General features: G+C 42.6%; 1 protein-coding gene across 2 annotated transcripts; it reads left to right on the top strand.

Moving 5' to 3' along the window:
* Positions 69-7,839, top strand: LOC109833854 (protein BOBBER 1-like). Of its 2 annotated transcripts, XM_020401680.1 has the most exons (6): positions 72-644; positions 6,254-6,426; positions 6,496-6,544; positions 6,663-6,829; positions 7,301-7,384; positions 7,487-7,839. In XM_020401680.1, the coding sequence occupies exons 1-6, from the start codon at positions 272-274 to the stop codon at positions 7,523-7,525; spliced, it is 885 nt and encodes a 294-aa protein (XP_020257269.1). In that variant the 5' UTR covers positions 72-271; the 3' UTR covers positions 7,526-7,839. The 2 variants fall into 2 exon arrangements, with proteins under 2 accessions (XP_020257270.1, XP_020257269.1); XM_020401681.1 differs by lacking the exons at positions 7,301-7,384; positions 7,487-7,839 and adding an exon at positions 6,954-7,005 and having other exon boundaries at positions 69-644.

Genomic DNA, 27,635 nt, shown 5'->3' with positions numbered 1-27,635 from the left:
TCGTTGAGGAGTTCACTGGTTAGCTTAACCTACCTGCCTTTAAAAAAAATATATATAGAATCTTCGGTTCCTATGGAAACCCCGGCGAAGCCGAAGTTTCTCTTTCGATCTCTCCCAAGTCAACTCCAACTCCGCACCGCCTCCTTTATAAATACAGCACCAGCATCCCCTCCTCATCTCAAATCTCGCCTTCTCTCTCCCTCTCTCTCTCTCTCTCTCTCTCAAAGCCAAAAAATAGAAACCTCTGAACTCTTTGTGCGTGTAGAGAGCCATGGCCGTGATCTCGGACTACGAGGAGGCCCATCATCAGCAAGAGAAGAAGCCTTCATCTTCCTCCGACGATGAAGCATTGGCCTCGATCATGGCCAAGAAAGGCGCGCTGCCGTTCCTCGAGGCGGCGATCGATCTCGTTCGGAGGAGGTCCGATCTGTTCGACGATGAGGCCTCGGTGAAGAAGGTGATGGCGGCGGTGTCGGCGGCGAAGAAGGCGGCGGATGCTGAGAAGAGGAAGAAGGAGGAGGCCGAGAGGAGGAAGAAGGAGGAGGAGGAGGAAAAGTCGGCGGCGGCGGATGAATTGGAGGTGGATAAGGAGTTGGAGGAGGAAAAAGAGGCGAAGGAAGGCGATGGAGAATCAAAGGGCAGGAGTAAGTCCCGTTTTTTCTTAACTAAAACCCTAGTTTCTTAGCCCTAGTTCTCTTATTTTGCCTGAAGAAATTTATTGACTAATCTCTTTTTATATGATAAATTGAATTAACTATGGTTTGCGACTCATGCTTCTCTCTAGACTTGGAATATGTGACCATGAGACTGCTGTGGTGACGAAGTTGCAATTTTTATATCATTTGGTATCTATTATAGGTCAAGCTGATTCAGGAATTGCTATTCCATGGTTCTTCGTTACAAGAATTTTATCTAAGTTTTAGGTAAACCTCCAATTGTAGAAGTTATAGTGCTTGCAACAGAAAGGGGACATGGTAACTTGCAGGCCGTAACCCTGATAAGGGTTTAATAAGTCATGAAGTAAGATTTGTAGTTACTAATTAACCATAGTTACTAAGTAACCATAGCTAAGGGTCCCAGTGGTAGTGTAATTTACAGGGCCTTATGTCATGTTGTTGGAAATTTTATATGCTCAGAAAATGACTTCTAATTGAAGAGTCGTGAACAATCGATGTAATTCATTTTATGATCACGGCAAACAACTGATAAATCTGAAGAGAAGTCAAACCTATTATTATGTGCGGGTGTTTTGTTAAAGATGACAAACTGAAACTAATTTTCTACTTGAGGTGTTTGTTTTGACTAAATCCATTTACCATGTATCTTGGTGGCTTTTCTAGTGCTACTTACAACAGCCTTGATTTTTGTTGCCTGGCATTTGTTGCATCTTGATCTCTCTCGACTCTTTTTTTTAACATTATAGCTTCTGGTCTCCCTATCTATCACCTGGGACACAAACTAAAAGACTTGATCGATATATATATATATATATATATATATATATATATATATATATATATATATATATATATATATATATATATATATATATATATATATATATATATCGCATTTCTCATACGCACTTCTGGCGTACGCATCCAGCCTGTTTCAACGAATGAGGGGGTCTTTTTGAAAAATTCCTCCGACAATTGAATGTGATCTCGTACCGTACTTGGCATCGAAAGCGGGGGCCTTTTTGAAAAAAAGTCACGCGAAGAGCTCGTTAATTGCGCTTTCTCGTGACCACTCTCTCTTCCCATTCCAAACCCTTAATCCCCAAAATAGAATCCCCATCATCGACCGCGAGATCCCCATCACCGCCGGAGTTGACATCCCCATCACGCCGCACCGCCCGACATCCCTGTCACCGTCGACCGCGACTGATCTCCGTCACCGACTTCCCCCAAATCCGTCGACGTGCCCATTCCTCCTCCGTCAGGCCACCGACTTCCCCCAACTCCGGCGACCGCGGCATCCCCATCACCGCCGACCGCGACCGATCTCCGTCACCGACTTCCCCCAAATCCGTCGACGTGCCCATTCCTCCTCCATCAAGCCACCGATTTCCCCCAAATTCGTCGACCGCGACATCCCCATAGTAATGGAAATATTGAAACTTTTATTAGCAAAGTGTTATTTTTGTGTGTGTGTGTGTTTTATCCTTACTAATATATATATTTGCAGTATTTTGATTGAGTGTGTTGTCCGTAGTTACTTAGCACTGTTAAGTAGAATTGCTTGTATTGGACTTGTACGTGTATATTTTTGTTTCTTAGAATTTCCAACTGTTAAGACGGAGAGGAAAGTTTGACAGGGAAATCTGAAGCATTAGATTTTTTTAAATTTTTTTTATAGAAATTGAACGATTCTGTTCTCTCTTAAATTGTTCTGCACTTCATACAAAATGAACCATCCAGCTCCCTTCTAATTTACCAAAGGCACAAAGCATGGTTTTCATCATATTGCAAATGAAATCTTTACTATATTACTCCGCAAAATGAATAAAACACAGAAGTATTCTTCACTGGTTTAAGGTAACGAAGTAAATTAGAGTAGGAAATGCTTGAAATGAAGTTGATAGTCGTACTAATGCAATAGTTAATGATTGTAGTGTTTCATATTAATGACAATGGGGAAAAATTCTTTTTACACTGGCATTGTACATTTGACTACAGTGAATTACAATAGGTAGCAAGGCAAATGTCATAACTGATTCCCCAAGAGTATTCACAAAATCATGAAAGGGATATATTGTAAGCTCATCCACTCAATGACCCAAATTATGCAAGCTTATCAAAATTACATCACATGTTTTTTGCAATGGAGAAACCAACAAATACCGCAACGATACATATTAGAAACACTAATATTGTAAACAATGAACCTAATACAAAAGCATAGATGGAGAAAATAGAAGTTTCCCCAAGTTTTTTATTGTTCTCATCCAGATTATGCCTCACTGGATATCTTTGTTCTTGAGCATAAACAGATGTTTGGACATGCCTCGAGCTGGATGCTGAATCACGAGCGAGTGTGTGCTTCTCCCATTCAATCAAAGCCTCTTCGTACGTTACATACCCTTTGTAGGAGGTATTTGGGAATTTATCTACCTGAGATTTGCATTCCTCCCGATTATTAAAAATACCACATCATCGACCTCTCTTCACAACATAAAAACTTTTTCTAGCCATGGATAACCTGAAAATACCCTAAGTTGGAGGGTAAACAAAATAAACAAAACATACTTATTTTTACATATGATCGGTTAGCAAGCAAAGTTAAAAAAAGTAATTTTGTCTACTACGATACATGATCCGTTCTTGATAGTTAGATCTTGTTTCCTTTTTCTTTCATTTTTACATATTTATTTTCAAAGTAATTTTGTATACTTTGTGTAGGATGAATCCAAACGCAGACCTGTTTTTCTATCCTTATTTCTTTGTAAGCTTACCTGCAATTGTGGGAAGCTTATGTGCCTTCTAAATACTTCTGGCACAATGAAAATAAGTTAATAAAAACTCAAGATCTACAAAGCCATTCAATTCTCTGTGTTGGAAGTTGGAACCTTATTTCTCAAGTAACAATATCCTTTTCCTGGTTGAGCAACAATGATAGAATAATATCACAAGTTATAAGATTTGATTGCCTTGCATCAGTATAAAATACAATGAGTAACATTTAACATTTCATTTGGGTCAGTGAACAAACATTTTCATTAAAACAATCGAGAAATACATATATAGCTTATACTCAGGCATACCCGAGCAAATACATTTTCTCTCAACTCATCAATCTATTTTGACAGTACCATGAAAACAAGAAATGATCAGCACATGACTCTCAACAAAAGTATCCACATCGCTACAAAGGCTCCTAAAGTTTTTCAAATACAAAGTTTCTCCCAAAACTTCAATTGGAAAGACATTTGCAATACCAAATCGATCTACATAACAAAATAAAAAATAATCCTAATCAAAACTCGTAAAAGCTCAGGATCGAGATATGAACTTACTTGAAATGAGTGTCAACTAATCTGAGTTGGGGATCTCAAGAGAGAGCTCGAGGGAGATCGGTCGCGGTCGGCGGTGATGGGGATGTCGCGGTCGCCGGAGTTGGGGGAAGTCGGTGGCTTGATGGAGGAGGATTGGGCACGTCGACGGATTTGGGGGAAGTCGGTGACAGAGATCGGTCGCGGTCGGCGGTGATGGAGATGTCGCGGTGTCGCGTGGGGGAAGTCGTGCCTGATGGAGGAAGAGGAATTGGAACGTCGAACGGATTTGGGGGAAGTCGGTGACGGAGATCGGCTCGCGTGTTCGCCGGTGGACGGGGATGTTGCTGTCGGCGGTGATGGGATGGTGACCTGCGCGGTGATGGGGATCTCGCGATCGGTGATGGGATTCTATTTGGGGATAAGCGGTTTTGAATGGGGAAGGAGAGTCGGGTCACGAGAAGGAATTAACGACTCGTTTGGCTGACTTTTTTAAAAAAGGCCCCGCTTTGATGCTAAAGTACGGTCACGAGTCACATTCAATTGTTGGAGAATTTTGCAAAAGAGACCCCGATCATTCGTTGAAACACAGCTGGATGCGTACGCAGAGTGCGTATCGAGAAATAGCGGCTAAATATATATATATATATATATATAATATATATATATATATATACTTATAATGATAGTATATTATATATATAATATATAATAATAATATGGTGGAATGTTGTTTATTGTGCCTTCTTTTTTTGTTCTGCATTAAAACCTAACAGTGCCAATGATATGCCATATGATGTGAACGATATGCCATATGATGTGAACTTCTTGACGATATTTTTTGTGATACCAATAGTTGGGCATTTTGTTGCTAAGCTTCTATCTTGCAAGAGACTGTTTTAGCCATATGATGTGAACGATATGCCATATGATGTGAACTTCTTGACGATATTTTTTGTGATACACCAATAGTTGGGCATTTTGTTGCTAAACTTCTATCTTGCAAGAGACTGTTTTAGAGCTCATACAGCCCTCATAAGAAGTGAGGAAGGAGGGGGGAAAAAAAATTAAAATTGTCTTAGCTTGTTTTACTGTTTGACACAAAGATCTGTTGCTATCCTTTACTTTCATTGTGCTTTTGTTGATCCTGGCTATTTTGTTTGATTGCTGCCTTGACTCAGTCTTTATGATTTGAAGATCTATGTCTGAGTGTGAGGGTCAATGTACTTCTGTTGGTTACATGTCCTTTCTTGTGAAGGCTTCAGCTACGTCATTGACATGTATTTATTTTGATGTTTGGTTATTTTGGACATATTATAGGATTTTGCAGCTGTAATATGTCTAGCTTTCAAATTGTTTCTCTTTGTAGTCTTTGAAGAAAAAAAAAGCATAGTGATTCCTGGAAGAATGGCCTTTCATTCTAGAATTTAAACCTTGCAAATAGGAATATGTGGGGAGTTTCATTATATAAGTAAATGGGAATGACAAACAATGTTACCTGTGCCATAAAGTCCTGCAGGGAATTTGATACTTCTTCCTGCACATGTTTTAGAAACATTAGTGATGCCTTAGGATTAAGGTTGTTTCTCTTTCAGTGCTCATTAGTTTGTATCTGTATCTATCAAGGTGTAAGACATTGATCCTTCTTCTTTTATGCAAAGTATATCCGTAAGCACCACAATTTCTACGTATTGTGTCTTCCTTGATCCTTCAGAAGGATTAACAATAAATTTTTTGATTTGGTCAATGAAGCACAAGCTGCTGAAATCATTTCGCTAGATAGGGGAGGCTAACAGCAGTCTAGAGGGAAAAAAAGAAGGTTGCACAAAAGGCAATTAGCATACAGCTACACGCAAAGCAAACAATAAAGGAATAAGGAGATCGTTAGATTTTTCAATGTGCATAATATTCACTGCTAGAAATTTGCTGTGATATCTTTGAATATGACCTTGTTGTAGAGCCTTAAGACAAGCTGCAGTTCTGCTACCAAACCAATGAGTTTCCTCAGAAGTAAATCTGCCCAAATATTCGGTTGGGGCAGCTGATTTTTCCTGTTTTATGTGTTGAGCTTCTTCCCATTTTTAAAATTGCGTTGTAGAACACGGGGATTATTATTTGTGGTTTTATGCAGACTCAAAAGTATTACAATTACTGTGTGAAAATATATCACTGAATTGATAACTCATAGCATGAACATCTTTATTAAATTTAAGTGCCACATCCTATGCTGTGGTGATTATAACATCCTTTCACTTTGTGCAGAGCCTAACGCTGGAAATGGTTTGGACATGGAGAAATATTCTTGGACGCAAACACTTCAGGAGGTTACAATCAACATTCCAGTCCCTCAAGGAACCAAATCAAGGTTCGTAGCATATGAGTTGAAGAAAAACTATCTGAAAGTTGGGCTAAAGGGGCAGCCTCCAATAATTGATGTTAGTAGCAATTGTTTTTCGTGATTTTCCCATCTCTCTGAATGTTGCTAATTTCTTCCAAATTTACAGGGGCAACTTCATAAATCAGTCAAGACAGATGATTGCTTCTGGAATATAGGTATGCATCCGTAGCAATCGAAAGTGTTTTAGCTGAAGGAGTATACTATAATTTCATAATGCAGAGTTTCCTCCCCCTGAACTATTATATCTTTAATCAACTAAAATTGAATCTGCAGAGGATGGTGAAGCCATCTCTATACTGTTGACAAAGCAAAATAAAATGGAATGGTGGAAGTGCTTGGTGAATGGTGATCCTGAAGTTGACACACAGAAAGTTGAACCTGAAACTAGCAAGCTCTCTGATCTAGATCCTGAGACCCGGCAAACTGTGGAAAAAATGATGGTATCTCTTTCTAAATATTATGCTGAGAGTTTGCACCTGCTATTTCTTTTTTTCTTGGGTCAATTACACAGACTCCCTATGAGTATCTCGCTTTTGAACTTATCCTGTAATTTGATTTTGGTAGCTTCCCTTGGGTGAAATTTTGGCGGATACTATTCATGGATGGTAAAAGAGCCCCAAAAAAAAAAAAAAAAAAAACGCATGGATGGTAAAAGAGCCCCAAAAAAAAAAAAAAAAAAATCCGCTCAGGGGATTTATCTGTCAAAATCAGACTAGAGGAGTAATAGGTTTCAAAATGCCATACTGCCAGGCTATGTACGTGCAATTTGACCCTTTTTTCTTCCATTTTTTTTCTTTCCTTTTCTTATATGGTTCTTTCCATTTTTATCTTGTTAAAATGTCATTTTCACTTCCATTTGGCAGTGGGTCCTTGCTGTTCTTGGACTTAGTTTCAGTTCTTTTCACTTGCAGTTTGATCAGCGACAGAAAACGCTGGGCCTTGCAACAAGTGATGAGATGCAGAAACAAGAAATGCTTAAAAAGTTCATGGCTGAGGTGAGATTACTAGTTTCTGTAACCTTGCTCATCTCTTTGAGCAGTTATCCATCCTAATAAGCCTTTCTTTTTTAACTTTGTCGCCTTGCTTTTATGTCGCAGCATCCAGAAATGGACTTGTCCGGGGTGAAGATGGCATAGATATACATCGTGGATTCTGATCAGAAATCTTCCTTCCTATTTCTTCTTCTTCTTTTTCTTCTTCTTCTTCTTTTTTTCGGGTTCCCTGTGCTGATTGGCTTCTCTTTTTTTGCCCCAATTTTTGATTATGTGAACCTGAAATAGATTCTTTGAAGGCTGATATTCGTGGAATATCAAATATTTTGTTAGTGAATTTTGGTTGTTTGGGATTGATATGCATGTGTATGAGGGTGAGGTACATGATTTGTGGTTTCAGTTCATTCGGTGGTGGTTCATTGACCACTCTTTTCATAAAAAAAAAGGACTTGGGTTTATCTTTAGTTCTTCCTTGTGCAAGTAGTCCTACGAAGAGAAGAGGTTGACAGCAATTGGCGTTTGAAGCTGCAGTCTTTGAGGCGTTGATCTTGGTTGGGTGTCAACCAGGAAATTTGTAGTGGTTGTTTGGATTGGGGCTAATGGGTAGGGATTACGTTAAGCTAATTTGAGAATTTATTTGAGGTAGATAATAATGGGGAAGTTCAGACAATGGAGGGGGGGAAACGCTAAGATTTTGGTTTTCCCTACATTGGATGTAAGATGTAATGGAAGAGAAATGAACTCTTGAAAAAAGAAAATGTCACCCGAAGATAACTTACCGTTTCAAGCTGATATCCAAAGGGGGCTAAAATAACATTAATCTTATGAGGGTTGCTTCTGTGCTCCACAAATAGGTCTTTAATTAAACTTTATTTAATTTCATTTTTGAGGTAAAATACTACCTTATTCTATCTTCTTCTTCTCTTCTGCTACAGAACCCACTTCTCACAATCTTTTTTTTTTATTATAAAAAAAGAACCTTAATAATGAAGAAGGTAGAATTCGAGCGCAGAGTTCATATTTTCTGATCATTAATTCGGTAATCAATCTAGTTGGGTTAAAATTAGCAAATAGTTGTTTCTAGGGTTCCAAGAAAAAAACAGCTAAAATAAAAATCTAAAGTCAACAACAGAAGCAGCGAATTAAGCAACACAATGATCTCAAAGTGAGAAGACGATCTTGGCCAGACCTCCAGCATGGTGCTGTGGACGATCAAGGGTCATGAGGCACTGGATCGCAACACAAGCATGTGAGATGATAAATAATAGGGGAAAATGCTTCCAACCCCTAAAACCCAAGAAAACGTGCTTCCTCCTAAGATTTTGTCAACGGGTGCTTTGCCCTCAAAAATAAATATTTTGTTTTCTAAGCCCCAAAAACACAAAACCCAAGAGATTAACATATGTGAAGACCATAATACTCTTCTCTCTCTCTCTCTCTCTCTCTCTCTCTCTCTCTCTCTCTTTATCATGATGTTACTGATAGTTGAAATGATTGATGAGTATTGTTATTTTATTATTTTTATTTTTTATTATTTTCGTTGTCTCTCTCTCTCTCTCTCTCTCTCTCTCTCTCTTTATCATGATGTTACTGATAGTTGAAATGATTGATGAGTATTGTTATTTTATTATTTTTATTTTTTATTATTTTCGTTGTTGATGAGAGGAACTAACTGTTTTGTTTGTATTGAGAGATTGTTAAGGTTACGGGTTTCATTGTTAAGATTACGTGTTTAATTGTTAATGTTACGGCTTTAATTGTTAAGGTTACGACTTTTATATAGTAAGACTCCTATCAACTTAAGTTGATGTCCACCAAACTTCATAGTCACTAATTTATTAATATAAAAAATATTTTCATATCATGCAAGGATCCTTAGGCAATATGAGTGGCTAAAAATTTTGGTGGACAACTTTTTGCTATTCACTTAAGTTGACACAAGTTTTGCTCTCTCTCTCACACTAATTTATTAATATAAAAAATATTTTCATATCATGCAAGGATCCTTAGGCAATATGAGTGGCTAAAAATTTTGGTGGACAACTTTTTGCTATTCACTTAAGTTGACACAAGTTTTGCTCTCTCTCTCACTATATATATATATATATATATAGAGAGAGAGAAATATGGGTATGCTTGGTACCAAGCACAAATTTTGTGCTTGGTAGTGATGTGTCACATTTTGGTTACACCCAAAAAAATAAATTTTAAAAAAAAGGAGCATGAAGAGAGATGTTGATCTAGCTTCAAAATTTCTAAAAAAGATTTTTGTCACAACTTTAAAATCGTACCAAACCCCCAATTACTTTTGCAGAAAATCCTTATTATCTTCTGGGTAAATCACACAGAATCTCTCATAACTTTCGAAATGTCTTTTTATATTGTTTTTTCCCCCTGATTTGTGGGGTTATCTGTAAATTTTATTGGGGATTTTCTGCAATTCCAAAAGTTATCGGAGAATTAGTGCATTTTGAAAGTTTGTGGGGGTTTACTGCAAAATCTCGAAAGTTGCGGGGACCTAGTGTAGTGTGCATTGCTTTTATCTCTCCACGGTGAATTAGGGACCAAACCTTATAATGACCTTATAATGATTGGTAATAACTGTACGTACGAATTATACTACTCTTGTATCAATACAAGTAAAAAAGCAGGACATGTATTTTTGTAACTTGTAGAGAGAAATTATGAATTACTACGGAGCGCCCAATTTATCGTGTCTAGTAGTATAAAAATAGTATAGTATAATTACCGCTTAAATTGTTGCCGCTGATATGAGAAATATTAGGTGGACGTCTCTCCAGTGGCCTTCACACGAAAGCCTGGCACTTTTGTTCCGACCAACGTGTTACATGCTTTTTTTGGTGCTTCAGAAACAAACGAAAACAGACCAAAAAAATAAAGGCAGGGGACCAGCCTGTCCTTTTTTGTTTCTCTCTCGATCGAGTTGACGAGATGCAGAGGTTCTCCCTAGAAGTTACAAATAAATTAAAGGAAAATGTTAATATGTTCCCAAGCTTTCAAATCTTCTTGATAGACCCTGTAAATGGCAATAGAGAGAAAAAAAGTCAGGTATAAAATATTTCACCAAGGCACAAGGCCAAGGGGATATATCTGCCAACATGAAACTGCATGCGTCGAAAATAAAATATATATATATGGAGATGAAAAGATGAAGTAAACTTTTAAACGTAATTCTTTTATGGACTCCAAGATAAAGATATAACTACTCGATTCTCTTTAAATTGCAGGCATAATCTCTAGAAAATTAAATAGAAAAAAATATATATATAGAGGTTTTTCTTTCTTGACCCATATATATGGGAAATGTTTTCCTAATGTGACACCTTAGATTCCCACCTAAGGACGCGGCCTAAAATCACATCATTCCCTAATTCTTTTTTGCGATCCGTTCTGTTGAAATCTACATGTTCTTAAACCCTATATATACACCCCTTATTCACTTTCGGAAAATATACAGAAACAATTCTCTCTTCTTCCTCTTCTCTCCTCTATATATTATTTTCGTTCATATGTTGGTATTATTTTTGGGCAATCGTTCTTCGTCTGAGCTGAAGCTCTGTTCTCTCGTCCGAGTACAGAGGCTGGCCGCTTCCGGGGTTTTTTACAGCTAGGTGAAAGAGGATCATCTGTGCCAGGGCGATAGGCGGGTCCTCAATCTTCTAGGGCAGTGTTTTACACGACTGCTTCCAATCAGGCTAGAGTTTCTTATTATTTTATTTCGGATTTATTTTACATGCCATAATTTTATTTGATATTTTTTACAACAGGTTCAACATAGAGGCGGTGAATTTTCAATTATTTTCATTGATTTTTCCGTAGAACAATGAGTTTGTCCCACGTTGTCTCAAATACCATATGAAAATAGCATATGATCATAAATTGAGGAGTTGTGGTTCACAATCATCATCATACCCATATAAGCAAACGTACAGTCCTCCTACATGCGTCTGGAGGTTGGCTATCCTTTTTATTTTTGATTATTGTCTAAATGTTATATTTCTTTACTTTTTTGTTTTCTCCCTAGTTACTTTAAGCTGCATTACTTCACCAAATATGGTTAAATCTCAATCATTCTTTAAATGAAGATATCAGAAAATCCCATATATGTAAGATATTGCCAACAATGATGAGTGAGAAGCGAATGTCTTGCACTCATGTCACACATTATACCCGCACAAGAACATCAAAATTAAAAAGAAATTATGATAATGATATTTATACAATGTATCACTCTCTACTATAAAGATACTATTCACAAAAAAAATTTCAAGTCAATGGCTACATCATAATCAAAATAACTAGCATCCCAATATTTATGCAGAATAATAGTTTGCTAATAATCTCAATAGCACATAATGATCCAATGCAAACATTCTATGTGATACAAAGGATTTTGCAGAGAAGAATGCATTATAGGAAGAGTTTTACTTTTATTTATATATATTGGGTCATGCCGCGGATAAATTGCCTCAATTCAAATCAATTTGTATATATGCAGAGAATAACAAATAATATCTTCCATCATAAACTAAAAACATACCAGACAAAACATTGTGAAAATATTATTTGATTTTGGTGACCATTTAATAGATTTCACAAGTTAAAAAAAAAAAAAATCCAAAGTAGCGTGCTTTGCCTGTGTTGCTGAGACGGTCTAGCACTGAAAGAAAGATCCTTTGGCCATAACCAGTGGATTTGGCCATTAATTGGCTACTTGCTTACTTTATGATTGGTTATCTCCAATATCTTATTGTAACTCTAGAGCAAGTAAAAGAAGAAACGAAGAAGAAAAATTATTCTTATACTCCAGAACAAGTAAAAGAAGGAAAACTCTAAGAAGAAGAGAACTATTCATTTTGATGTAGTAATGAAAGCCATAAAGATAAAAAAATAATTGGTTTATGTATTTTCCTAACTTTAGTTTTAACTCCTTTTTAATCCTCCTGCAAGATAGTTCTAATGATCTTTCCTTGCTTTCTTTATGCGCTTCGCTATCTTTTCAATGCGAAAAACATGTTTAAAATTGATCCTAACTTATGTTATCCCTTGATATTTAAATCGGTCTCTTAAAGGTGATAATTGACTCAGAATTTCGCTTATATGGGTAATTTTTCTCTTCCTGAGTAAAGAGAGTTTCTCTTATTTTTATCCTATAAAAATCTTATTATGATTTGATTGAAGCTGGAAGAAGGTGGTTTTGACAGGTGTTTAAAATTGACTCAGAATTTTTCTCTTCCTGAGTAAAGAGATTTAGAGGGGGAAATTTTGGGATTTTTTATCAGACAACTTATAGATTTACCCTTACCCTCCTCACCCAACCCTAACCCTAACCCTCCCCTTAACCCTAAAAACCCTCACATAACCCCCGACCTCGCCCTCCTAATTCGCAAAAACCCCCTTCACCCCATACCCCTAACCCTCACCCTCGCCATACCCCAAACCCTCGCCCTCCTCACCCTCTCTCCCCTCACCCTAACTACCCTAACCCTCACCCTAACTACCCTAACCCTCACCCAACCCTAACCCTCGCCTAACCCTAACTCACCCTCTAACCCTCACCCTCACCCACACACCTCACCCAACCCTAACCCTCGCCTAACCCAACCCTTACCCTCCTCACCCAACCCTAACCCTAACCCTCCCCTTAACCCTAAAAACCCTCACATAACCCCCGACCTCGCCCTCCTAATTCGCAAAAACCCCCTTCACCCCATACCCCTAACCCTCGCCCTCGCCATACCCCTAACCCTCGCCCTCCTCACCCTCTCTCCCCTCACCCTAACTACCCTAACTAACCCTCACCCAACCCTAACCCTCGCCTAACCCTAACTTTACCCTCCTCACCCAACCCTAACCCTAACCCTCGTCTAACCCTAACCCTAACCTAACCCTAACCCTAACCCTAACCCTACCCCCACCCTCACCCCCACCCTCACCTAACCCTCGCCTAACCCTAACCCTCACCCTCACCCTCACCAACCCTACCCTAACCCAACCCTAACCCTCGTCTAACCTAACCCTAACCCTAACCCTACCCTCACCCTCACCCCCACCCTCACCTAACCCTCGCCTAACCCTAACCCTAACCCTCACCCTCACCAACCCTACCCTCACCCAACCCTAACTCTCGCCTAACCCTAACCCTAACCCTATCCCTAACCCTAACCCTAAACTTAACCCTAACCCTAACCCTCACCCTCACCTAACCCACGCCTAACCCTAACCCTCACCCAACACCCTAACCCTCGTCTAACCCTAACCCTAACCCTAACCCTAACCCTCACCTAACCCTCGCCTAACCCTCACCCTCACCCAACCCTAACCCTAACCCTCGTCTAACCCTAACCCTAACCCTAACCCTCACCCTAACCCTAACCCTAACCCTCACCTAACCCTCGCCTAATCCTAACCCTAACCCTAACCCTCACCTAACCCTCGCCTAACCCTAACCCTAACCCTCGTCTAATCCTAACCCTAACCCTAACCCTAACCCTCACCTAACCCTCGCCTAACCCTAACCCTAACCCTCGTCTAATCCTAACCCTAACCCTAACCCTAACCCTCACCTAACCCTCGCCTAACCCTAACCCTAACCCTCGTCTAATCCTAACCCTAACCCTCGTCTAACCCTTCACCCTAACCCTCACCCTCACCTAACCCTAGCCTAACCCTAACCCTAACCCTCACCCAACCCTAACCCTAACCCTCGTCTAACCCTAACCCTAACCCTCGCCTAACCCTAACCCTAACCCTAACCCAACCCTAACCCTCGTCTAACCTAACCCTAACCCTAACCCTAACCCTAACCCTAACCCTAACCCTAACCCTAACCCTAACCCTACCCTCACCCAACCCTAACCCTCGCCTAACCCTAACCCTAACCCTATCCCTAACCCTAACCCTAAACTTAACCCTAACCCTAACCCTCACCCTCACCTAACCCTAACCCTCACCCAACACCCTAACCCTCGTCTAACCCTAACCCTAACCCTAACCCTCACCTAACCCAACACCCTAACCCTAACCCTAACTCTAACCCTAACCCTTGCCTAACCCTAGCCCTCACCTAACCCTCGCCTAATCCTAACCCTAACCCTAACCCTAACCCTCGTCTAACCCTAACCCTTGTCTAATCCTAACCCTAACCCTAACCCTCACCCTCACCTAACCCTCGCCTAACCCTAACCCTCACCCAACACCCTAACCCTCGTCTAACCCTAACCCTAACCCTCACCCTCACCAAACCCTCGCCTAACCCTAACCCTAACCCTCGTCTAACCCTAACCCTAACCCTAACCCTCGCCCTAACCCTAACTCTAACCCTAACCCTCGCCTAACCCTAACCCTCACCTAACCCTCGCCTAATCCTAACCCTAACCCTAACCCTCGTCTAACCCTAACCCTAACCCTAACCCTAACCCTAACCCTAACCCTACCCCTAACCCTCGCCTAACCCTAACCCTCACCTAACCCTCGCCTAACACCCTAACCCTCACCCAACACCCTAACCCTCGTCCAACCCTCACCCTCACCCTAACCCTCGCCTAACCCTAACCCTAACCCTCACCCAACCCTAACCCTAACCCTAACCCTAACCCTCACCCTCACCTAACCCTCGTCTAACCCTAACCCTCACCCTCACCCAACCCTAACCCTAACCCTCGTCTAACCCTCACCCTAACCCTCACCCTAACCCTAACTCTAACCCTAACCCTCGCCTAACCCTAACCCTCGCCTAATCCTAACCCTAACCCTCGTCTAACCCTAACCCTAACCTTCACCTAACCCTCGCCTAACCCTAACCCTAACCCTCGTCTAACCCTAACCCTAACCCTCACCCTCACCTAACCCTCGCCTAACCCTAACCCTCACCCAACCCTAACCCTAATCCTCGTCTAACCCTAACCCTGACCCGTACTAAATTTAATTTTTTTATATTATAATTTCATCAAAATGAATATTTTTTATTAGAGTTTGGGTTTTTTCCATAATTTTTTTATTTTGAAAAAATTAAACTCTAATTGTAATTAAAAAATTATAATTAATAAATTCAAAACTAAAAAAACCTCTCTTTATCTCTCCCCCTACATAACCTTCTCTCTGTCTCTCTCTCGTCGCCCGACGCGGCGGCTAGCCGACCAACGGTCGCCGGCGTCGGCCGACGAGAGAGAGGCCAGAGAGAGTATTGAGGGGAGAGAGAAGAGAGATTAGCAGGGGCGAGAGAGAAAGAGAGATTGATGGGGGGAGAGGGGTACCTTGAGAGAGAGAAAGCAGAGGAGGGCCGCAGCGGTGGTGGTTGGGCGGCGGCGGCGGCGGCTCGTCGCGATTTCGGATCCGGCGAAGGACCGAGATGGGGGGGGAGAGGGGCGGGGGGGTGAGGGGAGGGGTGAATTGATAAATCCCTCTCTCGGGCGCGGGATGCCCAAAAAATTTGGGCACGCCTGTGCCCAGTTTTTTCCCCTGAAAAGTTCTTTAGCGACGGACATTTCCGTCACTAAAGATGTTTTTAGCGACGGAAATTTTTCGTCGCTAAAATTCCGTCGGGAAATTTAAAGTGATGGAAATTTCCATCGCTAATTCTTCCATTTCCGTTGGCAAAAAAGTTTTGCCTACGGAAATATAGCGACGGAAATTTACGTCGCTATATGTAATGTTATAGCGACGGAAAATTCTGTCGCTATATTTCCGTAGGCAAAACCCCATTTTCTAGCAGTGCTTGGATCAGTCTATTAATTCTTAAGACCCTTCAATTAAATCCAAGGTTGTTCTGATTCGAAAACCACATACATAACCAGTGGATTTGGCCATTAATTGGATACTTGCTTACTTTATGATTGTATGGTTATCTCCAATATCTTATTGTAACTCTAGAGCAAGTAAAAGAAGAAACGAAGAAAAATTATTCTTATTGTAACTCCAGAACAAGTAAAAGAAGAAAAACTCTATATATAAGAAGAAGAGAACTATTCATTTTGATGTAGTAATGAAAGCCATAAAGATAAAAAAATAATTGGTTAATTATATGTATTTTCCTAACTTTAGTTTAACTCCTTTCTAATTTAATTCCTCTTGCAAGATATTGCATCTGTCTAGTTAAAGGAATGCTACATGTCTAGAACTTGAAGGGATTATGAGCATCAACATCATGATGTTCTTATGATCTTTCCTTGCTTTCTTTATGCGCTCCGCTATCTTTTCAATGCGAAAAATGCTATCAAAATAAACAATATTAGATTAACTGAAAATAAATGAGTTATGAAAAATCAGGCCTGAACGGGGTGCAGTCGTGATACACTGCCCTAGAAGATAGAGGACCCGCCTGTCGCCCTGGCGTAGTTGATCCTCCCCCCTAGCGGTAAAAGCCCCCCGGAAACGGCCGGCCTCTCTACTCGGGCGCGAGTAGCAGAGCTTCTGCTCAGATGAAGATGATTGCCCAAAAATAATCCTCAAAATATGTAGCCGAAAATCTTTGAGTACTAAGAGTAGCAGAAGGAGGAAGAGGGAGCTATGAAATTCTTTGTGAATTTCTGTGTGTTTTCCCGAATGAACTCTGCCTCCTTATATAGCCTCATGAACCAGTAACCGATGCTGAATCTCCTCGTCCGTTGGGCGTAAATCACGCTGCCGTTACATAATAAATGCTGCCGTTACATAATAAATGCTGCCGTTACAAAAAAATAAAAGCTGGAGAAGCAAAACCCGAGTGCGGTGCGGCGTGGCGCGCGCGTCGTGGCGAGGCGTGGCGAGGCGAGGCGAGGCGTGGCGAGGCGAGGCGTGGCGTGCGTGCGCGCGCGCGTGTGTGGAGAAAGAGCTCAAACACTAGTAGGCCCAAAACATTACTCAAAGCCCATTAGGAAGTGAACCATTATAAACCACTTGAACTTCTCTTCAACTTCCAATGTGGGACTATTCACAATTGCCTTTTCCTTAAGAAAATGCTAACAGTCCCCCCCAAAAGGCAATATAGACAAAACAATTAGTAAAACATATATATATATATATATATATAGGTTGGGCAACCTTTTGTATCGTGAATTCGGGAAAGGTAGCTTCCGGCTTTGAACCTTTCCTTAGTGAGTTTGTCGCCACCTGAGGGACATAATGGACTAAGCCTTGAATTAGGGCCCTTGAATCAGGTATTGACAAAAACACACACAATACACTTCATCTATTGAGCAAAGCGGGTTGAGCGTTAAAAGGCCATGCTCACAATAACCGACTCATGAGAGTTTCTAGGGGTTAGTTTAGTCCAGCCCCCCCAACCGCGGCCATCACGATTCCTCTCACGTAGGTAAGTCCTCAAAGGGTACTACAGCTGTTTATTTAATACCCCCCAATAATACATGCGTTGGACTTATTAAGAGTAAAACTCAGCCTAACCAGCTGTATCATAGGAGCATCGTCATCATAGAGAAGGGGTAGTAGCTCACACTACATAATGATATATGAATATATATATGGGTCGATGCTCCACCCGAGTATCACTAGTCCAGCTTGTTTCTACCACATTGAACCGACATTGGGACAACGTCTCCAAATAAGGGTTGGGTTCCCACTGTCAGTGACCTCTTTAATGGACTTAACCCCATCTCCCTCGATGAATCCAGGACTACACTCCTGGATAATCCCTTAGTCAAAGGGTCAGCAATATTTTTCTCAGACTTTACAAAATCCAAGATCACAACTTTGCCTAACAGGCGTTGTACAGACTTATATCTTATTTGAATATGTCTGTTGAGTTTTTTATTTACATGTACTTGCTTTAGAAGCTCTATGGTAGATCTAGAATCAGAATGAATGGAAATTGGAGGAAAAGGTTTAGGGACCAAAGGAAGTTCAGAGATAAGATCTTTTAACCATTCGGCTTCTGAGCAAGTAGTATCAAGTGCAATCAATTCAGATTCCATGGTGCTCCTGGCAATTACTGTTTGCTTACATGATTTCCAGGATACAGCAGCACCACCAAAAAGAAATACATACCCAGATGTTGACTTTACACTGTTGGAATCTGTGACCCAATTGGCGTCACTATACCCTTCAATGGCATCAGGGTATCCAGTGTAAGTTAAGCAATAGTCAACTGTCCCTTTTAAGTATTTAAATACTCTTTCTAAGGCAGACCAATGATCTGGGTTAGGGTTACTGGTATACCGACTCAATCTCCCTACAGCATAAGCTATATCGGGTCTAGTCCGGTTTGATATGTATAAAAGGGATCCAATCATTTGGGAATATTTCAATTGAGAGACAGATTCACCTTCATTTTTCTTCAAGGGTATAGAAGAATCATATGGTGTGGAAACAGATTTAAAGTTATGAAAGTTGAATTTGATCAGCATTTTCTCAATACTGTGAGAAAGACTCAAGGATATTCCTCTAGTGTCTCTAGTGATTTTCATTCCAAGTATCATATCGGCAAGACCTAAGTCTTTCATGTCAAAATTTTTGGAGAGATAATCCTTAACTTTTAAGATTAGTTCAAGAGTAGTTCCAAAGATAAGGATATCATCAACATAGAGACATAGGATAACATAGTCATTGTTTATCACTTTTGAATAAACACATTTGTCGTGTTCATTCACCGTGAATCCATATTGTGCAATGACTTTGTTAAATTTCTGGTGCCATTGTTTAGGAGCTTGTTTAAGACCATACAGAGATTTAACAAGTTTACAGACTTTGTTTTCCTGACCCTTGGTAATGAAGCCTTCAGGTTGGTGCATATAAATTTCTTCATCTAGATCACCATTCAGGAAAGCAGTCTTGACATCCATCTGATGTATGATCAGTTTGTGGATAGCAGCAAAGGCTAAAAGAATTCTGATAGTAGAAATTCGGGCTACAGGAGAATAGGTATCAAAGTAATCAATGCCCTTTTTCTGAGTATAGCCTTTAGCTACTAATCTAGCTTTAAATTTATCTATGGAACCATCAGCTCTAAGTTTCTTTTTGAATATCCACTTACAGCCAACAGGATTACAGCCTGGAGGTAGGTCAGTGAGTATCCAAGTATGGTTTTCCATGATAGATTTAATCTCATTATCAATGGCTTCTTTCCAGAAAGGAGATTCAGGTGAATCCATTGCTTCTTGAAATGAGCTTGGATCACCTTCAACAAGAAAGGTAAAGAAGTCTTCTCCAAAATCCTTTTGAATTCTACCTCTTTTGCTTCTTCGAGGCTCAATGTCAAAAGGTTGGGAAGAACTAGATGATGGAAGATCAGAAGGAATAGATGTTCTAGAATTTTCTGAGATTTTGGATTTGAAAGGAAAGATATTTTCAAAGAAGACTGCATCTCTAGCTTCAATGATAGTGTTGTTGGATATGTCACTGATTTCAGAGTTAATGACTAGAAATCTATTAACATTGCTATCTAGTGCATATCCAATGAAAGCAGCATCAATAGTTTTGGAACCAATTTTCCTCTTCTTAGGTTCGGGAATAGCTACCTTAGCCAAGCAACCCCAAGAGACTGCTTCGGATTTTGCACCGACTGTCGTAGAGCTTCTTTACCCGGTGTGGGACTTGTAATCACCCCCATCTCTGTGAGAGTTTTGGCTGGTTCCCGTTTGTTCACCCCCTTCTCACTAGGTGGCGGATAATTGTAGTGATACTCATTTCCGCTCCGGGTCGCAAAAACTTTTCAGAGAGCGGGAAAGTGGGGATTCTTTCGTCATCTTCCCCTGGGATAGCAGAGACTCCATAACAAGACTTCCCTTTTCCTTTAGACTTCCTCCCGGATGACGAACCGGCCCATTGTTCATCTCCAATCAGATCTGGATGAACCCAAAGGATTTCGCCATTTGGGGTTGTGTGCGGCACAAGTCCCTTTTGGCGCTGTCCGTGCGGGTCGTCATTCACCGTCTTCATCCCGACTTTGGTGACGCGTTTTGGCTCGAACCAAGTTGTAGGCACCGACCCAAAACTGATTGACACTGCGTTTGCCCCCACATTCTTGGCTGGTTTCGGGGTTATGACCCCTACGTCGATTAACGCCTGGATCTTGTCCTTGAGGTGGTAGCATGATCTCGTAGGGTGGTGGACTGCTCTGTGGTACGCGCAGTACTTTGGATCCGTCACCTTGCTGGCTCCCTCTTGATCCACGATCGCCGGCAGCTGGATTTTGTTGTTCTCCAACAAGTATTTGAAGATGCCGGGAACTTCATCATCCTTGAAGGAGTAGATTTTGGGGAACCTCGGCTCCGAGGACTTTTGTTTCTGAGGCCGTTGTTTCCAATGCGGCTGGGATTGTTGTGGCGCTCGTTGCTGCTGTTGTTGCTGAGGTTGCAATTGAAAAGTTTGGTTAGCATCAACGGCATTAGCATGAGCTTTACCTTTTCCTTTTTGGTTGAAGTTCTGTTTCGGAGGATTTGTTGCCGGTTGGCTTCTCTCCGCCTTCTTTCTCCTGAGGAATCGCTCAGCTTGCTCTCCTCGGACTTTCAGATCCTTCCATGTCTTGGATGGTGCTGTGCCCATTGCTTCCAACACGTCCAGCGAAAGGTTGTTGTGGCAGGTCTGGAGGATGAATTCCTCGGTGATCGGGTCCCGACAATTCATTGCCTTGTTCCGGAACCTTTTGACGAATGTGTCGACTAACTCCCCATCTTTCTGCTTCTCGTCGAGCAACGATCCGATAGGGATCTCGGTGTCGTCGTCGAAGAAATTTGTAAGGAACTTCGTCTCCATGTCGTCCAGGCTGTTTATGCTTCCTGGCTTGAGGCGGCGGTACCAATCGAAGGCGGCTCCGCGAAGAATGCCAACGAATGACCGCACCATCAGAGGCTCATTACCAGAGATGACTCCCAAGTGCGATTTGAAGTAAATCAAATGCTGGGTAGGTGAACCCATCCCATTAAACGGCGTGAAGTTAATTAGACTGAACTTCGCCGGATATGGGATTGATTCCCACTCTCTTGGGTATGGACAAGGAATGCCCGTCTTTCTCGTCTCTTGAGCGGAAATCAATGTATTGATTTTGCTCTCGAGGTTTTTAATTTTTAGGCTTTCACCTGTGTCTTCACTAGTGTTCTCGTTACCACCCTCTGCATTGATGGGAGGGTTATTGGTATTACGAGCTTCATTTGTGTCTTCGTCTTCCTGATGGACTTAGTTGCGACGACTCGGCTCCCCTTGCTGGTTCGCCAATGCTTGGATTTGTTGGTCATGCATTTCTCTCATGTTCTGCATGGCCATCTGCATCTCGAACCTGAAGGTTTCCTGTTGCTTAGCTAAGGCGTCTTCAAGCATCTTGGCGATTTGTTCTGCACTTATCATAAGTGCCTCGCGGGGTTGTCCCTCGCTGGATACCGTATTATCTGATGCAACCGCGGAGCCCTACCATAGGTTGCTCGCTCGATGGTTCCGGACTGCAGACGAGTTCTAGGCCGGGAGGCTTTCAGAATCGACTCGAAATCATCCCGTGCCGATGTCCCCTTGCTGGTCATGTTGGCAGTGACCCTTGAACGTTCATCATCTTTGACCATTGTTCCTCTTCTTTGGAAACGTCTAGTCCTTGGCTTTGGCGCTTCCATGCTGAGTCTTTCAAAAACTGAAACTCTTTCGGGGACCGCCTTGATGCAGTTGCATTCAGACAATACCGCCCGAATGAGTTTGGAACAGGTTGAGCAAGGACATTGAGTCTCTAATCTTTGAGGGCTCCTCTTTCTGGATTTGCTCGTACCTCCAGCACGATAGTACAGCTTGTCCGTTTGAAAGTCGGAGCAACCTATCGTGTGTTGGCATGATCTCCCAGGTATAACGTCATCGTCATCTGACAACAACGTTTCCTTCTGAGAATGAATTTCCTTCTTTGAGCTCTCCAGAGTCACACGCCTCGAAACGCGCCTTTGTGGGTGTGAATCTTCAGCGGGCTCCTGCACTTCGATGCGCAAAGTTGTGCGCTTGGGTGCCACGATTTTCTCCAAATGTTGAGGGTTGCGGCAACCCCCAGCATGTTGAATTGTTTGGGACTTCTTCATTGGCCCCAACCGTTCTTGAACTGGAGCTTTGCCTCGTTCTTTGGGAAGTGTATATGGGTACGCAGAGTTGATGCGTCCGTACTGTGACTAACAGCTCAGCTTCGGGAGGCTGTGCCAGTGATACTGCTAGTGCCGCCAGTGCGTCTGCATAAGCGTTCTGGAGACGAGGGATGTATTCAATAAAGAATTCTTCGAAAGATTCTGCCATTTTGATGGCTTCCTGGTGGTACGGGATCAGGTCTTGATTCCTGACTTCATACTCACCGCGAACTTGGTTGACTATCAATTGCGAATCTCCAAAAGCTTCGAGATATTCGACCCCCAGCTCTTTGGCGAAACTGAGTCCAATGAGAAGCGCGTTGTATTCGGCAACATTATTGGAGCACGGACTAGTCAACGAATAAGCCCGAGGCATCACGTGCTTTCCAGGGGAGATTAAGACGACTCCAACTCCAGAGGAAACTGTAGGACATCCCGGGGTTATTACTCTATTAACTGCCCTTGAGGCACCATCGAAGTATAATTGCCATACTTGTTGGTGTGATGTGGTGTTAACCTCGTGGGTTTCATCCGGCAAGTCATCATATACTTCTGCCGTATCTGTGGTCGGGTTTGCCGCCAAAAGGTCACAAATCGCCTGTCCTTTTATCGACTTCTGCTGCTTGAAGTGCAAATCGTATTGGGACAAGAGAAGGGCCCACTTCGCTAGCCGCCAATTCATAGAGGCCGGTTGCGTCATAAACACCCGTACTGGATTAACGTTGGAGATAACGTAGATCGTCTGTCCCACCAGGTAATGCCGCATCTTTTGCATCGCAAATACCAATGCAAGGCATTCTTTCTCAATCATCGGATATCGAGACTCAGCGCCTACCAAGGTCCGACTGAGGTAATAAACTGCCTGTTCGTGACCGTTATCATCGTCTTGCGCTAGTAAGGCACTTATCGAGTGGTTCATCGCCTTGAGATAAATCAGGAACGGTTTACCAGATTTCGGTGCAACGAGAACAGGAGGGTTCGCCAGATATGTTTTGATATCTTCGAACGCTTTTTGGCAGGCATCATCCCAGATGAATGATACTCCTTTCTTGTTCAGCTTAGAGAACGGTTGGCACTTCCCAGAAAGATTTGAGATGAAACGCCGGATATAAGCTAAACGCCCTTGCAATCCTCTGAGTTCTCTCAGATTCCTCGGGGGCTGCAATTCATGTATCGCCTTCACCTTATCAGGATCGATATGTATACCCTTAGTGGTGACGACGAACCCAAGAAATTTTCCGCTGGACATTCCAAGAAATGATTTAGTGGGGTTCATCTTCAACTGATGACTCCTCATGAGATCGAACATTGTCTTCAAATCCTTGATGTGATCTTCCTTGTTGCGGCTTTTCACAACCAAATCATCAACGTAGCATTCGACTGTTTTCCTGAGATGTTCTTGGAAAATCTTAGTCATCGCTCGCTGGTATGTGGCACCGGCATTCTTCAGACCGAAAGGCATCACCGTATAGCAGAAGACGCCGAGGGGTGTTCTAAACGCCGTATGCTTCTCATCCTCTGGATGCATCTTGATCTGGTTATATCCCGAAAATCCATCCATGAAGGACATCCTCTCAAATCCACATGTATTGTCGATAATGACATCCGTGATTGGGAGAGGGAAATCGTCTTTCGGACATGCTTCATTCAGGTTCCTGAAGTCGATGCAAATCCTGATTTTGCCATTCTTCTTCATGACGGGAACGATGTTGGCTAACCAGTCTGGATGTTGTTCCTCTCGGATAAATCCTGATTCGATCAACTTCTTAACCTCTGCCTCAATGGCTTCCATAATCTGCGGACGAAACCGTCTTTGCTGTTGCTTGACAGGTTTGGCATCCGGCTTGATATCGAGGCGGTGCATTGCGACATTGGGGTCGAGCCCTGGCATGTCTTCATAATTCCATGCGAAGACGTCGATATATTCCCTGATGAGAGCAATCAATTCCTCCTTCTCATCTGGGGGAAGACTGTCGCTGATGAATATAGGCTTTGGGTTGGCCTCATCACCCATGTTAATCTGGACTATTTTATCTTCAGTGGGTGGTTCTCTTTGCTCGAACCTATCGCCATATTGCATATTCAGATGGTGAACCCACGGGTCTTCCCATGTTGGCATTTGATCGTCGTCTTCCATGGTGGATGGATCGGCTGTAGCCATATTTGACATTAGGGTTTTGAAGACTTCTCCCAGACTTGTATCGGAGTCCCACTCTGAAGCATCGGGAGAGTATCCTTTCTTGGCTTTGTTAGCAATTTGATCGATGATTTGCCAACCACATTCGTCATCTGATGAAACATAACCTAAGCCTCGCCCATATTTATAATAATCCTCAGGTTTACCTTTTGGTACATATACTGCTTTGGCTGGATTACGAGGACCTCGATCGAAGTATAAACCTTCTCCGAGTGTGAAATCGTAGCCCTGCTTTTCCATGAGCTTGCGCGCTTCTGGACTATACTTGGATAGATGTCGACCAGGTTTGTCATCATCTTCGTCTTCACTTAGGAAATGATCTGGTAACGGAGAGCTTTTTCCTTTACCGTAAATCACTTCTTTAGCACCTCTTACTTTGTTCGGGATGACCATGGTTGTTCCGAAAGAATGCTGGAGGTGTTCCTTCGTTACATAGGATGATCGGATCGGCATATACAACTCAGGATTGTCGTACAGCTCTTTTATCACATCATCAAGAGACAAGGAGTACTCTAAATCATCTTTTATTGCAATATCGGCAAGTTGCCAGTTACAATCTGCATCTGACGATTGTTCATCGTCAAGATTGATTACAAAGGGTACAATGTCATTTAAAACAAAACCGCCATTGTAATCGAATCCGGCTTCAGAATCAGCTTCTTCTCCGCTGTCTGTGCCCTGGGCCGATGGTTCAGTATCGGATTCGTTACCATAAAGGAGAGAATCGGTGAAATAATTCTCATACCCCTTGAATGGTTGCTTATCCGCGACCACCGTCCTAACCTCATTGTCAGTGTCGACATACTTCAAACACTGATGGAGAGTAGAGGGAATTATCACATTACTATGGATCCAAGGCCGACCCAATAGTAAGTTGTACGAAGTCTCCGCATCGATCACATAACACGTGACTTCTGTCTTCAGATCTCCCATCTGGCACTTCACCCGGATCTTACCCAAGGGTCTTGACCCACTAGTGTTGAATCCATAAATAACAGTGCCTGTGGACGCCAACTTGCTTACTGGGATGCCGAGGAAATGCATCAATCGAAGCGGCATAATACTCACAGCAGAACCCGGATCCACTTGGATTCGGTTGACTTGGCTGGAGCCAATGTATCCGACGAAATATAACGGCCGATCGTGGTTCGAATTCTTCGTCTGCATATCTTCTTTGGTGAAAGTAATGCAGGGAAGGTTCTTAGTCGCTATGTTGCACTGTTGACTCAGCGGTTCTGGCTGTTCAGGTATCGGCTTGACTTGAGTCAGAAATACCTCTGCATTGGCCAAAGCTTCTTGTAGGGCCTCCCTGGTTTCTTTGGATAATCGCAGCAACTCATAAAGCGTTATCCGTGCTGGAATGTTGGCTAATTGCGCCATAATGTCGAAGCTATGCGGAGTCTTCGAGCTTTCCGGTTTGTCTCTTCCAATTGGACGACTGAAACGAGACTGCTCCGGATTCTGTACCTCTTGGGGATTCTTCTCTTTTGGTTTATTCACCGGCTGTCATTGAGCCTCTTCACCCGGTGTGGGACTTGTAATCACTCCCATCTCCGTGAGAGTTTTGGCTGGTCCCCGTTTATTCACCCCCTGCTCGATAGGTGGCGGATAATTATAGTGGTACTCATTTCCGCTCCGTGTCGCAAAAGCTTCTTGTTCTTCTTCAGAGAGCAGGAAAGTGGAGATTCTTTCGTCATCTTCCCCTGGGATAGCAGAGACTCCATAACAAGACTTCCCTTTTCCTTTAGACTTCCTCCCGGATGACGAACCGGCCCTGCCACAAGTCCCTTTTGGCGCTGTCCATGTGGGTCATCATTCACTGTCTTCATCCCTACTTTGGTGATACGCTCCGGTTTGAACCATGTTGTGGGCACCGATCCAAAGCTGATTGAAACCGCGTTTGCTCCAACATTCTTGGCCGGCTTCGGGGTTATGACGCCTACATCGATAAGCGCCTGGATCTTGTCCTTGAGGTGGTAGCACGACTTGGTTGGGTGATGGACCGCTCTGTGGTATGCACAATACTTCGGGTCCGTCACTTTGTTCGCCCCTTCTTGATCCACGATCGTCGGCAACTGGATCTTGTTGTTCTCCAACAGGTATTTGAAGATGCCGGGAACTTCATCATCTTTGAAGGAGTAGACTTTGGGAAACCTCGGCTCCGCAGATTTCTGCTTCTGAGGCCGTTGTTGCCATTGCCCTCGAGATTGTTGGGGTGCTTGTTGCTGTGGCTGCTGTTGCTGTGGTTGCAATTGAAAGGTTTGATTAGCATCAACTGCATTAGCTTGTGCCTTACCTTTCCCCCGTGGGACGAAGTTTTGCTTTGGAACACTCGTCGCCGGTTGGCCTCTTTCCGCCTTCTTCCTCTTGAGGAATCGCTCAGCTTGCTCTCCCCGGACTTTCAAGTCCTTCCACGTCTTGGATGGTGCTGTCCCCATTGCTTCCAGCACGTCCAACGCGAGGTTGTTGTGGCAGGTCTGGAGGATGAATTCCTCGGTGATCGGGTCCCGGCAATTCATCGCCTTGTTCCGGAACCTTTTGACGAAGGTGTCGACTAACTCTCCGTCTTTCTGCTTCTCATCGAGCAACGATCCGATAGATATCTCGGTGTCGTCGTCGAAGAAGTTGGCCAGGAACTTGGTCTCCATGTCATCCCAGCTGTTTACGCTGCCTGGCTTGAGGCGGCGATACCAATCGAAGGCGGCTCCGCGAAGAGTGCCGACGAATGACCGCACCATCAGAGGCTCATTACCAGAGATCACCCCCAAATGCGATTTGAAGTAAATCAAATGCTGGGTAGGTGAACCCATCCCATTAAACGGCGTGAAGTTAATTAGATTAAACTTCGCCGGATATGGGATCGATTCCCATTCTCTTGGGTATGGGCAAGGAATGCCTGTTTTCTTCATCTCTTGAGCGGAAATTAGTGTGTTGATTTTGCTCTCGAGGTTCTTGATCTTCAGGTTTTCGCCGGTTTCTTCGCCAGCATTCTCATTACCACCCCCTGCGTTGACGGGAG

Source organism: Asparagus officinalis, chromosome 3 (assembly GCF_001876935.1).
Source record: "Asparagus officinalis chromosome 3, Aspof.V1, whole genome shotgun sequence".
Taxonomy (NCBI): Eukaryota; Viridiplantae; Streptophyta; class Magnoliopsida; order Asparagales; family Asparagaceae; genus Asparagus; species Asparagus officinalis.
Note: the sequence above shows the minus strand (reverse complement) of the source record. Positions and strands in the feature narration are given on the sequence as shown.

Excerpts from the sequence above, each read along its gene's own strand:
- LOC109833854 (XM_020401680.1), top strand. The coding sequence starts at position 272 with ATGGCCGTGATCTCGGACTACGAGGAGGCCCATCATCAGCAAGAGAAG. Across the intron at positions 645-6,253 it reads TGGAGAATCAAAGGGCAGGA|AGCCTAACGCTGGAAATGGT; the intron begins GTAAGTCCCGTT and ends CACTTTGTGCAG. Across the intron at positions 6,830-7,300 it reads AAACTGTGGAAAAAATGATG|TTTGATCAGCGACAGAAAAC; the intron begins GTATCTCTTTCT and ends TTTCACTTGCAG.